Source organism: Pristis pectinata, chromosome 18 (genome assembly GCF_009764475.1).
Source record: "Pristis pectinata isolate sPriPec2 chromosome 18, sPriPec2.1.pri, whole genome shotgun sequence".
NCBI lineage: Eukaryota > Metazoa > Chordata > Chondrichthyes > Rhinopristiformes > Pristidae > Pristis > Pristis pectinata.
Window position 1 is genome coordinate 7,867,217 of NC_067422.1, and position 12,964 is coordinate 7,880,180.

Below are 12,964 nucleotides of genomic sequence, written 5' to 3' on the forward strand. Positions count from 1 at the left end.
CCACCACTACCAGATGGACTACACAATGCAAGAAGGAAGTTCACCACTACCTCCTCAAGAGCACAGAAGGATGGGCAACAGATGCCAGCTTCACCAGTGATGCCTGGACCATGAATAAATAAAACGGCAGAAGATGGAGATGACAAGTGGTCTCCTAATAACCTACATTAGTTAGAATGTGCCCTTCGGTTTAAAAAAAAACAATAACTTTGCAATTATGAATGCACTACTTTGGAACATGGTTTCCACAGGGTCCAAGATTGTTTTTCAAATACAGGTCGTTGCATTCCTATGAAATCTCTCGTTATGGAAACTCATGTTATATCAGAACAGGCTGTTATTGCCTTCAAAGCACAGACTTAAATAGGTGTTCCTGAGCACGATCATGCTGTAACCGATGCGGCTGGTGGAATGCAAATAGTATTCCCTAATCCATCAATTGCATTATAACCAATTCCCATTATGGAAACACGCACTATAGCTGAAGTACCTGCAATAGTTTATTTCCCACTAATCAAGGCTTCACTTGGCATCCATACCAAACAACACTGCTTTATTCAATCACAAAATAGAGAGGTTTTCAAAAGTGGTTAACACAAGTTGTGGAGGATGCAGGTAGTCGATGCAGAGGGGGTTCATCCAAAAGTAGCAGGGCTGTTGGCAGGGTGTATTGAGGAGGTTGTGCGCTCCCTGCTGCCTCCCCCTCCTCCATGGGACACACAGACCAATGAGTGTACCTTGGAGGAGATGCCAGAGCAGAAAACAATAGCGGCAATGCAGTTCTAAGACCTGCGCACTCTCAAAGCACATCATGTGGATTCATTGACACCTTCACACAACATAAAGGTATTACACAAATATATCCCAACTGCCTACTTTGCTGTACAGCTTTCTGTCCCCAGTCAACCTACTTTTGGATAAATATTCACTTTCTTTTATTTTGCCCTGGGTTTTCCATTTCAAAGATTAACAGCAGACCAATGTACAGGGTGGCCGTCTTCAGTGAGGTTGACACCAGCGGGACCCAACTGTAACCTTAGCCCCCTTTCAAACTGTTGAAGTTGTAGTTATTTATTGATCAAAGCTAATGCAAAATGCAATCAGCTGAATTGTTATCATCTTCGGCTACTTCCTTAAAGATGTGGCTGGGTTAAAGGGATTGTGAATAGAATGCAGAAGCCCCCTGGATATGCAGCTTCACACGTTCCTTGTGGACATTTTGATTGCCCTGTTTCTTACTTTTTCCTTGGCATCTTTTCTTCCTTAACCATGGCTTGAAACTCTGGAAAAAAAAGAGCAGAAATCTTTCTCCATTTAAATAGTTCTTCCACATTTGATTACAACTGAGGGCACTCAATAAGATAACTAGTTAAACAATCCAAAGAGAAATGGTAACAAGCAGTGCTGGAAACACTCAGCAGCCCAGGCAGCATCTGTGGAGAAGGAAACAGAGTTAATGTTTTGTGCTGATGATCGAAAATGAGAAATCAAACAGATTTTAAGTTGAAGGGAAGGGGAGGGATGGAGAGAACAAAGGGAATGTTTGTGATGGGCTGGTGACCGAGAGAGTCTGAATGACGTTAGTGGTGCTGGCTGAGAGGGGGTGGTTAATGCTTGCTAATCACAGCTGAGCTGTCTGAAGGAGGCATAAGTAGAAGATAAATAAAAGCAGGGGAAAAACACACACACAGCTGGACTTGTAAGATAACAAACACTCAGGTGTTGGAAATTCTGAAATAAGAAGAGAACATGTTGAAAACGTTCAGCAATATCTATGGAAAGAATAAAAGCAGAGTTAAGTCTTACAGGTTGACGACCTTTCATCACTTCAGTACAAACCGGAAAGGTTGGCCATCTGAAATTGTTGACTTCAATGACAAGCAACAGTAGCGGCAGCCTTGCCAGCAGCTTTGACGACAACGCTGTGCTTGGTCCCAAGTGTTCTGGGTGCTGCAATTCAGAGGAGAGTATGTTTATGCCCACACATGACTTCATCTGGCTCCCAGGGGAGAATGTAGCTGAGTTATTTAGAAGTGTTTCTGCAGAGGCAGAAGAGTTTGCATGCAATGATTTCAAGCTATGATTTATTGCTGCGGCATGGGATTAAGAGCAGTAGGCTCAAACACTTTCGTGTAGCGGTTAGCGTAAGGCTATTACAGCACCAGCAACCTGGGTTCAATTCCCGCTGCTGTCTGTAAGGAATTTGTACGTTCTCCCCCTGTGTCTGCGTGGCTTTCCTCCGGGTGCTCCGGTTTCCTCTCGCATTCCAAAGACGTACGGGTTAGGAAGTTGGGGGCATGCTATGTTGGCGCCGGAAGCGTGGCGACAATTGTGGGCTGCCCCCAGAACAAGGTGCATTTCACTGTGTGTTTCGATGTACGTGTGACTAATAGAGGTATCTTATCTTTAAATGTGCCTCGAGTTTAATAGTCAACATGGCGTAGATTTCTTCTGAGATGGAATGCAGAGGAGTTGACAATAGGATTAAAAGATCTGGCCTGATGAGTTTCTGGCACATTGAACCTATTTCACTCATCATGCTCACATCTTGCAGGTACCTTAGGGCACTGCAGGTTAGAAGAAGGTGTGTCATTTGCTTCTGACTTTTTGTGTGCTGGAATCTTGGTGCCCTTCCCAATTTCAACCTACGCTTCAGGCCAGCAAGATTACCAAAAGGAGAACCAAGTGAGTATTACCCGATCTGTATATCAGAAAGCATCCAACTGAGATTCTCGTGACCCTAAACTAAAGCAGGAGAAGGCAAAAGAGGTTTGGCTTCCCAGATATGTGGCTAGTGTGTGGGCACTCTGTGGCACTGAGGGTCAAATGCCTACTGTGGACAAATAGCCCCATTGCTTGCACGTGTCCCCAGAGAGAGGAAGGCTAAGGGAGGAAACTGGACAAAGAAATCTGGAGGGGAGCCAGTTTGATGTGAGTCCCACGAATCTGGGCAGCACAGTGGCACAGCTGGCAGTGCCGCAGTCTCACAGTGGCACCAAACTGGGTCCAATCCCGACCTCTGGCGCTGTCTGTGTGGAGTTTGCCTGTTCACCCTGGGATTGAGTGGGCTTCCCCTGGCTGCTCTAGTTTTGTCCCACATCCCAAAGACGTGTAGGTTGGGAGGTTAATTGTCTTCTGTAAATTGGTCAAATCTGGGGGAAGTTAATGGGAGCTTGAGGGGAATAAGTTACGGGGAAAGAATGTGAGGGAATGGAATTGCTCTGTGAACCAGCATAGACTGAATGGGCTAAAATGGCTTCCTTCTACATTGTATGAAAGTATGGATTTCCTTGCATTTCTTTGGACCCAACTATGGAGATAAAGGGAGATATTCCAGGGCCTCCGTAAACTCTGTCCAGGTTTATGCCTGGCGGACGCACTCAAGTCTGTCTACACTTTGGAGAAGACCTTCCTTGTGGTGTTCACCCGAGCCAGCACATGTAGGTACGGCACGTTGCAAGCTACAAACCCTACCTTTAAAGTCAATTCTTCCATCTCCATCCACGTCCGCTGCCTGCAGTATAGCATCTGCCTCCTCATCCGACAGAGGGGCAATTGGAACATTGGCGGGAATGGTGGAGAGGATGTACCTGCAGCACAATGTAGACAAACAGTGGCATTAATCATTCCTCACAACATGAGAGGCAAGTTGTTTACGCAAAGACTCTTTTAAGATAAGATAAAATATCTTTATTAGTCACATGCACATCGAAACACACAGTGAAATGCATCTTTTGCGTAGAGTGTTCTGGGGGCAGCCCGCAAGTGTCGCCACGCTTCCGGCGCCAACATAACATGTGCACAACTTCCTAACCCGTATGTCTTTGGAATGTGGGAGGAAACCGGAGCACCCGGAGGGAACCCACGCAGACACGGGGAGAATGTACAAACTCCTTACAGACAGCGGCCAGAATTGAACCCGGGTCGCTGGTGCTGTAATAGTGTTATGCTAACCGCTACACTACCGAAGAGTCAATGGGAAGGAATCTACTTTTTTTGTAGCTAAGGCATAAAATATAATTTGTGTTGTAATGAATGAAATACAAAAATATGATCATGAAAAATAATTTGCATTTAATCAGAGTTGGTCATCACAAAGTACTTTATGATCTAAGGAGACCTTTGGAGTTGGTCATAAAGCAGGGATACGTGTCAGCTGTTCTCCACACACCAAGTTCCAATATACAGCAACAAATGAAACAATCAATTCAATTGTTTTAGTGGCATTAGGTGAGTTTGCCTGTTATAGTGTTTTAGTGGTATTTCTCAGGCCAAGCTGTTCTTCTTCAAATCAAGGAATATCCTGTGTTGACCTGAATTAATGGGTGTAGACATGTATAATTCATCTTTTTTCATCTAGATTCCAGCATCTGCAGTCCTTTGTTTCTCCAGACATGCATAAAGTTTTGAAAGGGGCATGGCAAGTTAAAAGAATGGTTAGTAAAGCACTGGGCGTCCTGGGATTCATGAATAAAGGCAGAAATGGCTTACAAGTGGCCAACTTATGGTCACCTCATACATATAAACGAGTTCCCTCAAATATTTCCACATTCAAACGAGAACCAATCTTGAGAAAAAACCTGTTCACGTGTAACCTCCCGCAGTAATCAGACACCATTGTCTTTTTGGAACACAGGCTGCTAGTTTTACTGCGGGAGGTCACTTAACAGAGTTGCTTTGGAAACTGACAAGCAGTCACTTCTATTGATACTTGTACAATGATACACGATTAAACAATGTTATGTCCACTTTTACTTCAAGCTCATCGAAACCAGCCATTGAGTGTGGCACATCCTGATTCTGTACCATTGTAACTAGGCGGGGGAAGACAATAAATATGTTAACGTTAATTGGCCCTTTTCAACACCATTCATTACAATACTGTGGAGGTCTGGTTACCATATCGAGTAATTTTGTGTATTTTCTGATTTATGGACAAAATCAACTTGTGAACATCTGTAAAAACAGAACCTGTTCATGATCCAGGGATTAAACCTTTATAAAACAGTGGGAACACAGCAACAGGAATTTTGCATCCATTTCCAGTCACTTAACTTGAATGGAAGTCATAGAGAGATACAACACAGAAAAAGGCCATTTGGCCCATTGAATCTGTGCTGACCATCAAGCTCCCATTTTTAAAAAATTATACTAGTCCTACCCTAATTTGCTTTATTCCCATCACATTCCCATCAACTCCTCCCAGATTCTACCACTCATCTACATACTGGGAGAAATTTACAGAGGCCAGTTAACCCACCAGTCTGAAAATCTTTGTGCGGTGGGAGGAAACCGGAACACCCGGAGGAAACCTGCGCAGTCACAGGGAGAACGTGCAAACTCCACACAGACAGCACCTGAGGTCAGGATTGAACCAGGGTTCAATGGAGTGACCTAGAGTCCTGGAGATGGTGCAGATAGAATTCGGCTACTAGATTAGCAAGGAGAAATTAAGTTGTCCTCCTTACAGCAAAAGTGTTTGAGGAAAGATGTGATATATCTAATAAAGCTGGGTGGTTATGGTTGGGTTTACCAAGGGAGCTCCTACTTACTTTCGCACCTATCCTTGTATCAACAAGTTTAGCACCAGCCTTCAGCTGTCATTTATAGATCCTTCAAAAAGTTCAGGCCACAGAACTGATCCCTGTGTCCCACCACCTGCAAGCTAGAAAAAGACACAGCCAATTTTCCATCCATGACAATGTGTTATCTCCTTAATCAAGAGCTTTTATTTTCCATAATAACCTTTGGTGACACCATATCAAATGGTGTCGGACCATTAGAAGTAGGAGCAGGTGTAAACCATTCAGTTCCTCCAGCCTGCTAAGCCATTCAATAGAACAGTGGCTGATCTGATATTCCTCAAGTCCACTTTCCTGCCCTTCCCCACAATCTTTATTCGCTTACTGATCAGAAATCTATCTCTGTCAGCCTTAAATACACCAGAGATCTCTGCAGCAAGCAGTTCCAAAGACTCACAACCCTCTGAGAAAAGAAATACTTGCTCTTCTCAAGTCTTAAATGGGTGCCCCCTTATTCTGATGCCATGTGCTTTGGGTCTGGACTCTCCCATGAGCAGAAGCATCCTCTCAGTATTTAGCTTGACTAGCCCCATAAAAATGTTATATATTTCAATAAGATCACCTGTTCTTTTAAACTCCAATGAGTAAGCCCCCACCCTTTTAACCTTTCCTTGAAGAGCAACCTCTTCATATACATAGAACAGAGAAACACTACAGCACAGTACAGGCCCTTCGGCCCACAATGTTGTGCCGACATTTTATCCTGCTGTAAGATCTATCTAACCCTTCCCTCCCACATAGCCCCCTATTTTTCTATCATTCATGTGTCTATCTAAGAGTCTCTTAAATGCCCCTAATGTATCTGCCCCCACAATCTCTGCAGGCAGTGCGTTCCATGCACCCACCACTCTCTGTTTAAAAAACTTACCCTTGACACCCCCCTTATACCTTCCTCCAATCACCTTAAAATTACGTCCCCTCGTGTTAGCCATTGTCGCCCTGGGAAAAAGTCTCTGACTGTCCACTCAATCTATGCCTCTTATCGTCTTGATGTCTGGGATCATCAATGAAATAAGATCTTTCCTTAAGATTTCCTTCTGAAAATATAACTGTCATTCATATGCCAATTCCTCAAGATGACATATCAGGTCTGTAAACTTATTTCTGTTTCTCTCTGCACAGGTGCTGCCCTGCCTGCTGAGTGTTTCTAGACTTTTGTTTATTGCCTACAGCATCTACAATATTTTGCTTTTGGATTCTACTTTACAGGTTTGGAGTTTTGCAGCACTGGGAAAAATCGCAAAGACCTTACTTTATCTCATTCCACTCGATGTAACCGCTCTTGTCCTTATCCAGTAGTTCAAACGCTTTCCGAATTATTTCCTCCTGTTGCTCTGATTTCTTGAAGGTGGCCATGTACTCGAAGAATTTGAGGTAATTAAATGGACCTGGTGGGATGAAGAACGATGTGAAGTGAAGAACCAAACATGCAGTGATGGTCAACATTTGAACATTGGATCAGATCACAACAGCACAGGAACATTAGAACATAAGAAATAGAAGCAGGATTAGGTCATTTAGCTCCTTGTGCCAGATCTGACATTCAATAAAATTATGGCTGATCTCTTACCTTGGCATCACTTTCCTGCACTAACCCCACATCTTAAGAGCAAAAGGGTAGCAAGGGACAAAATTGGTCCTCTTGAAGATCTGCATGGTCATCTATGCGTGGAGTTGAAAGAGATGGGGGAGATCTTAAAGGAATTTTTTGCATCCGTATTTACTCTGGAGACAGACACAGAGACTATAGAACTGAAGCAAAAGAATAGCGAGGTCATGGACCCTATCTGGATTACAGAAGAGGAGGTGCTGGCTGTCTTGAGGTGAATGGATAAATCCCCAGAGCCTGACAAGGTGTCCCCATGGACCTTGTGGGAGGCTGGTGAAGAAATTGCAGGGGCCCTGGCAGAGATATTTAAAACATCCTTAGCCATGGATGAGGTGCCGGAGGACTGGAGGACAGCTAATGTTGTTCTGTTGTTCAAGAAAGGCTCTACAAATAAGCCGGGAAATTATAGGCCGGTGAGTCTGACATCAGTCGTGGGTAAGTTATTGGAAGGTATTCCAAGGGACAGGATATAGAAGTATTTGGATAGACGGGGCCTGATTAAGGATAGTCAACATGGCTTTGTGCGTGGTAAGTCATGTCTAACCAATCTTATAGAGTTTTTCGAGGAGGTTACCAAGAAGATCAATGAGGGAAAGGTGGTGGACGTTGTCTACATGGACTTTAACAAGGCTGGTCCAGAAGTAGAAGCAGGAGTAGGTCATTTAGCCCCTTGTGCCAGATCTGACATTCAATAAAATTATGGTTGGTTCAGAAGGTTAAGTCGCTTGGCATTCAGGATGAAGTAGCCAATTAGATTCAACATTGGCTTAGCAGGAGAAGCCAGCGAGTGGTAGTAGATGGTTGTCTCTCTGACTGGAGGCCTGTGACTAGTGGTGTGCCGCAGGGATCGGTGCTGGGTCCGTTGTTGTTTATCATCTATATTAATGATTTAGATGACAATGTGGTAAACTGGATCAGCAAATATGCAGATGACACCAAGATTAGGGGCGTGGTGGACAGCGAGGAAGGCTATCAAAGCTTGCAAAGTGATCTTGACCAGCTAGAAAAACGGGCTGAAAAACGGCAGATGGAACTTAATGCAGACAAGCGTGAAGTGATGCACTTCAGGAAGACAAACCAGGGTAAGACTTACACAGTGAATGGTAGGACTCTGAGGTGTGCGGTAGAACACAGGGACCTGGGAATACAGATCCACAGTTCCTTGAAAGTGGAGTCACAGATAGATAGGGTCGTAAAGAGAGCTTTTGGCACATTGCTCTTCATAAATCAGGGCACTGAGTACAGGAGTTGGGATGTTATGTTGAAGTTGTACAAGATGTTGGTGAGGCCGAATTTAGAGTATTGTGCGCAGTTCTGGTCACCTACCTACAGGAAAGATATCAATAAGCTTGAAAGAGTGCAGAGAAAATTTACATGGATGTTGCCAGGACCTGAGGACCTGAGTTACAGGGAAAGGTTGAATAGGTTAGGATTTTATTCCCTGGAGCGCAGGAGAACGAGGGGAGATCTTATAGAGGTGTACAAAATTATGAGGGGTACAGATGTCTTGGACTCTCTTGCCATTGGACTGCAACCTGGCTTCGACAAGACCATGTGGTAGCTGGTGAGCACTGGGGAGCCCATGTTAAAATGATCACATGCGGGCATCTTCCAGTCCCCTGTGGAAGTAAAGTCCCTTGATCATAAGGGACTGCCCAGGCAGAACTCATCTACAACCTCATCTGTAGTCGTGGCATCAGTAAACTCACCAATATTTCACTTGTCACTGACCCCGCCACCAACTTCCCCTTCTTGCATTTGGTATGTCTCTCATTTCTCCCTGGGGACTGTGACAATACTTGAAACATTTCTACTCAGTCCAAATATAAGGAGTATGCTGAGTCTGCTTTTATCTCTTGAGCCCTCGAACTTATCAGCCATGTCCATGCCTGCCATTGTCACTGCTCTACTTAGAGCACACTTCTAATGCTCCCTCAAGTCGCTTCATGGCAAAAGTGATGTCGTTGGAGTGTCTGTGGGAACTTTTGTGTTGCTGCTTAAAAAAGCAAATAGTAGATGAAGAAATATCAACAGTTATTGACAGCAGTACTTCTCAACTAATGGCATTTTCTGGTACAAAATAGCATTAAGATCATGCCATATGGTTTACCCAGTTTTTAGATTCTTATACACACTACAGGAGTGTTTCTGACCCCCCAACTCAGAGCCTCCCCTGAGCCCAGCAGCAGGTTAGAGTGCCATCTGCAATACACATGAATGAATGAAAACTCTAGTTAGCAGGAGGACATGTTTGGCAATTCTGTTACGGGAGGTGCAACTCAGCCTATTATTTATGAGGTCATTGTCATACTACCGTCTGTGGGAGCTTGCTGTGCACAAGTTGGCCGCTCTGTACCCTACAGTAAATTGGTGACCACACTTCATTTGCTTGTGGCCAGTTGAAGTCATGAAGTCTCACTTCTACACTCTTGTGGTCAAAGTCAGTCTAAGTTCCAAGCAAAATTTTGCCACTTTAATTCTCCATCCTGTTCCCACTTGGACCCATCTGTCTGTGGCAAACTGCGCAGTTATAACAAAACCCAACATGGAGTTGAGGGACAGCACCTCATCTTCCCTCCGGACGTGTTGGAGCCGACTGAACTCAATTTCCAATTCAACAATTTCAGGGAACTTGTATCAGAATTAGACAGTTTTGCTTCAGGTTATCCACCTGCAATATTAACACAGCTTTTCTCTCTTTATCACTTGATTGGCTGGTCATTTCCTACATTTATGTTTTTCATAGCTTTTACATGTTCTGTTGGTTGTGCTTTCTCTCTCTCTCTCTCTCCCCTCTCTCTCCCCCTCTCTCTCTCTCCTCCCTCTCTCTCCCCTCTCTCTCCCTCTCTCTCCCCCTTTCTCTCTCTCTCCCCCTCTCCCCCCTCTCATTCTCTCTCCCCCTCACTCTCCCTCTCTCTCTCCTCCCTCTCTCTCCCCTCTCTCTCCCTCTCTCTCCCCCTTTCTCTCTCCCTCCCCCTCTCTCCCCCCTCTCATTCTCTCTCTCTCCCCCCTCACTCTCCCTCTCTCTCTCTCCTCTCTCGCTCTCTCTCTCCCCCTTTCTCTCTCCCTCCCCCTCTCCCCCCTCTCATTCTCTCTCTCTCTCCCCCCTCACTCTCCCTCTCTCTCTCTCCCCCTTTCTCTCTCCCTCCCCCTCTCTCCCCCCTCTCATTCTCTCTCTCTCTCCCCCCTCACTCTCTCTCTCTCACTCACTCAGTGGTTTATTATTGCCACATGTACGAGATGCAGTGAAAAGTTTTGTCTTGCATGACATCCAGACAGATCATTCCACGCATAAAAATCCAGAACATCAGTACATTAAGGTCATACAAAGGGGAAAACAATAACAGAATGCAGAATATGGTGTTCCAATCACAGAGAAAGTGCAGTGCAGGCAGACAATAAGGTGCAAGGGCCATGACAAGGTAGACTGAGAGATCAAGAGTTCACCTTTATTGTACAAGGGGACCATTCTCTTCCTATCAATCCAATGGCTTCATCAACAGTTTGTCAACCCCGGCCACACCCTATCGGAGATATTCCCTTGCCCATCTTCTCTCCAATGTAAAACTGAGTTTTTTTCTCCTTCCCAGTGTTAGTGCAAAGCAGCCATAGTCAAAGTAAGAAGTTTAAGATAAAGTAGCCACTAATACAAACAAGAACCTGTCCCCATGAACAATTGCAAAATGTAAAGTACAAGCAGTAATCAGTGATGGGATTGAAAGGACACCTATTTGTCTACAGATCACAGGCTCCTGGATTATGGTGGGGGTTGGGGTTGGGGGCCGCTCAAGTGATACGGTTTGTAAACTAACATGACCAAGAGCCGTCCTTGTAGGCATTGGCAAACAGAAGAAGCAACACACAAAGCGCTGGAGGAACTCAGCGGGTCAGGCAGCATCTACGGAGGGAACTGGCCAGTCGACATTTTGGGTCGAGACCCTTCACCTGGACTGAAAGAAAGAGGGGAGGTAGCCAGTATAAAATGGTGGAGGGAAGGGGTGGAGCAAGAGCTGGCAGGTGATGGGTGGATCCAGGTGCGGGGGGGGGGGCCATATCAGAAGCTGGGAAGTGATGGGTGGAAGTGACAAAGGGCTTGATGGAAGAAAACTGAGCTACGTTAATTGGCCAACGTCAAACCAGGCATCAGACATCATCAGTTGAAATATCTTGCAGCATTGTGACAGAGATCAAGGAAGGGTCCTCACTGCTACCAAAATATGATCATGGGTATATTTGTCCCATCAATCAATAGTTGGGAGCATTTTGCACTGCACTTCCCTGCAGCTGTGACACTTTACCCTGTATTCTGTTATTGTTTTTACTCTGTACTACCTCAATGCATTGTGCAATGAATTGAACTGTATGAACGGTTTGCAAGACAAGTTTTTCACTGTACCTCGGTACAAGTGACAATAATAAACCAATACCATTTATATACCCAGAGAATCAGCACCCACAATGCTAATTTTGAGTGTCTGGGGTTTCTGTCCTCATCTGTGTAAATTACTTTGTCCCAGCAAAGGTGTTTGAATATTCTGAGATACCTTGGCAGTTGAGATGCACCCCCATTTTAAATAGGCAATTCAATGGAACCATTTAATTACTGAAATTGCAATCAAACACTGGCTGTTACCTTTGTTCTTAAGAGTATTAAAACTCTACGCACTTTGAGTTTGAGGAGGTTCTACTGAGTTTCTCCCAGCGGCGTCTCTTCCACCAGGACTCCTCCTGAAGGTCTGCTTGTACTGAATAAAGACCTTTACAGCCCCAGTCTCGATGTGGCTCACTCACAGTCACATCACCCAGTTCTGATGAAGGGTCTCAGATCTGAAGCATTGACTCTGTTTCTCTTTCCGCAGGTGCTGCCTGACCTGCTGAGTGTTTCCAGAGAAACAAAGGACTGCAGATGCTGGAATATCCAGATGAAAGACACTACGATGCTGGAGGAACTCAGCAGGCCAGGCAGCATCCTGCCCTGAAGAAGGGTCCTGACCCGAAACGTTGACCGCCTGCTTTTCTCCACGGATGCTGCCTGGCCTGCTGAGTCCCTCCAGCATCTGTTTTTCATGCTGTGTTTCCAGCATTTTCTGTTTTTTATTTCTAAGTTTCGATCCATACGTTATAGCTCAGACCTCAGGTGACACACACTGGCTGACTGAGGTAGGTGCAGCTTCGGAATCTTAGTTTAATTATGTATCTAACAGTTGGGAGGTGGATATGAAACTAAGATGTAAAGATCTATGTTCCCCTACGAGTATTAACCTTTAAATGTCATCATTCCAGCTGATAAGGGAGATGGTAATATAGCCTTTCAATTCCCAACTATCAGCAATTAACATCTATGGCAAAGCACAGGCTGATGGTCCTACCTCTGAGTCTCAATTCGCTTGGCATGAGGGCAATGTCATCTTCTGTCAGACTCGAGCCCATGGCGTGGGCAACCTGCTTCATATGGTCAGTGAAATGTGAAGGATCCATCCTTTCTGATTTGACCTGCTGAAGGAGAAACGACAGACAATTGTTCAGTAAAACTTTAAAACAAAAGAGAGCCGGCACAAATGTGTGAAATGAGAACAAATTTACGGCCAGTACTTTACACCATCTTATACCCCATGGGAAAGAAATAAACCATGGGTCAATCATGGTTTTGTTTTAGATAAAACAGCAGTAAAAGATGATATTAAAAAGAATGTTTGGACCAGTGTGATAAATAGGGTTATCAATAACAATTGAGGTGACTCTTCCAGTCAGGCGTCAACTCTTCTGCCAGGAA

At 44.7% G+C, this 12,964-nt stretch overlaps 1 protein-coding gene across 1 annotated transcript; it reads right to left on the reverse strand.

The window, feature by feature from the left end:
• Window positions 1-1,235: 1,235 nt before the first annotated feature.
• On the reverse strand, window positions 1,236-12,669 carry LOC127580107 (parvalbumin-like EF-hand-containing protein). Its single transcript, XM_052033319.1, has 4 exons — window positions 12,561-12,669; window positions 6,835-6,970; window positions 3,475-3,590; window positions 1,236-1,282 (listed from the first exon to the last, which is right to left on the reverse strand). The coding sequence occupies exons 1-4, from the start codon at window positions 12,667-12,669 to the stop codon at window positions 1,236-1,238; spliced, it is 408 nt and encodes a 135-aa protein (XP_051889279.1).
• Between the last annotated feature and the right edge of the window lie 295 nt (window positions 12,670-12,964).

Excerpts from the sequence above, each read along its gene's own strand:
- LOC127580107 (XM_052033319.1), bottom strand. The coding sequence starts at position 12,669 with ATGGATCCTTCACATTTCACTGACCATATGAAGCAGGTTGCCCACGCC. Across the intron at positions 6,971-12,560 it reads AAGCGAATTGAGACTCAGAG|GTCCATTTAATTACCTCAAA; the intron begins GTAGGACCATCA and ends TCATCCCACCAG. Across the intron at positions 3,591-6,834 it reads ATCGAGTGGAATGAGATAAA|GTACATCCTCTCCACCATTC; the intron begins GTAAGGTCTTTG and ends ATTGTGCTGCAG.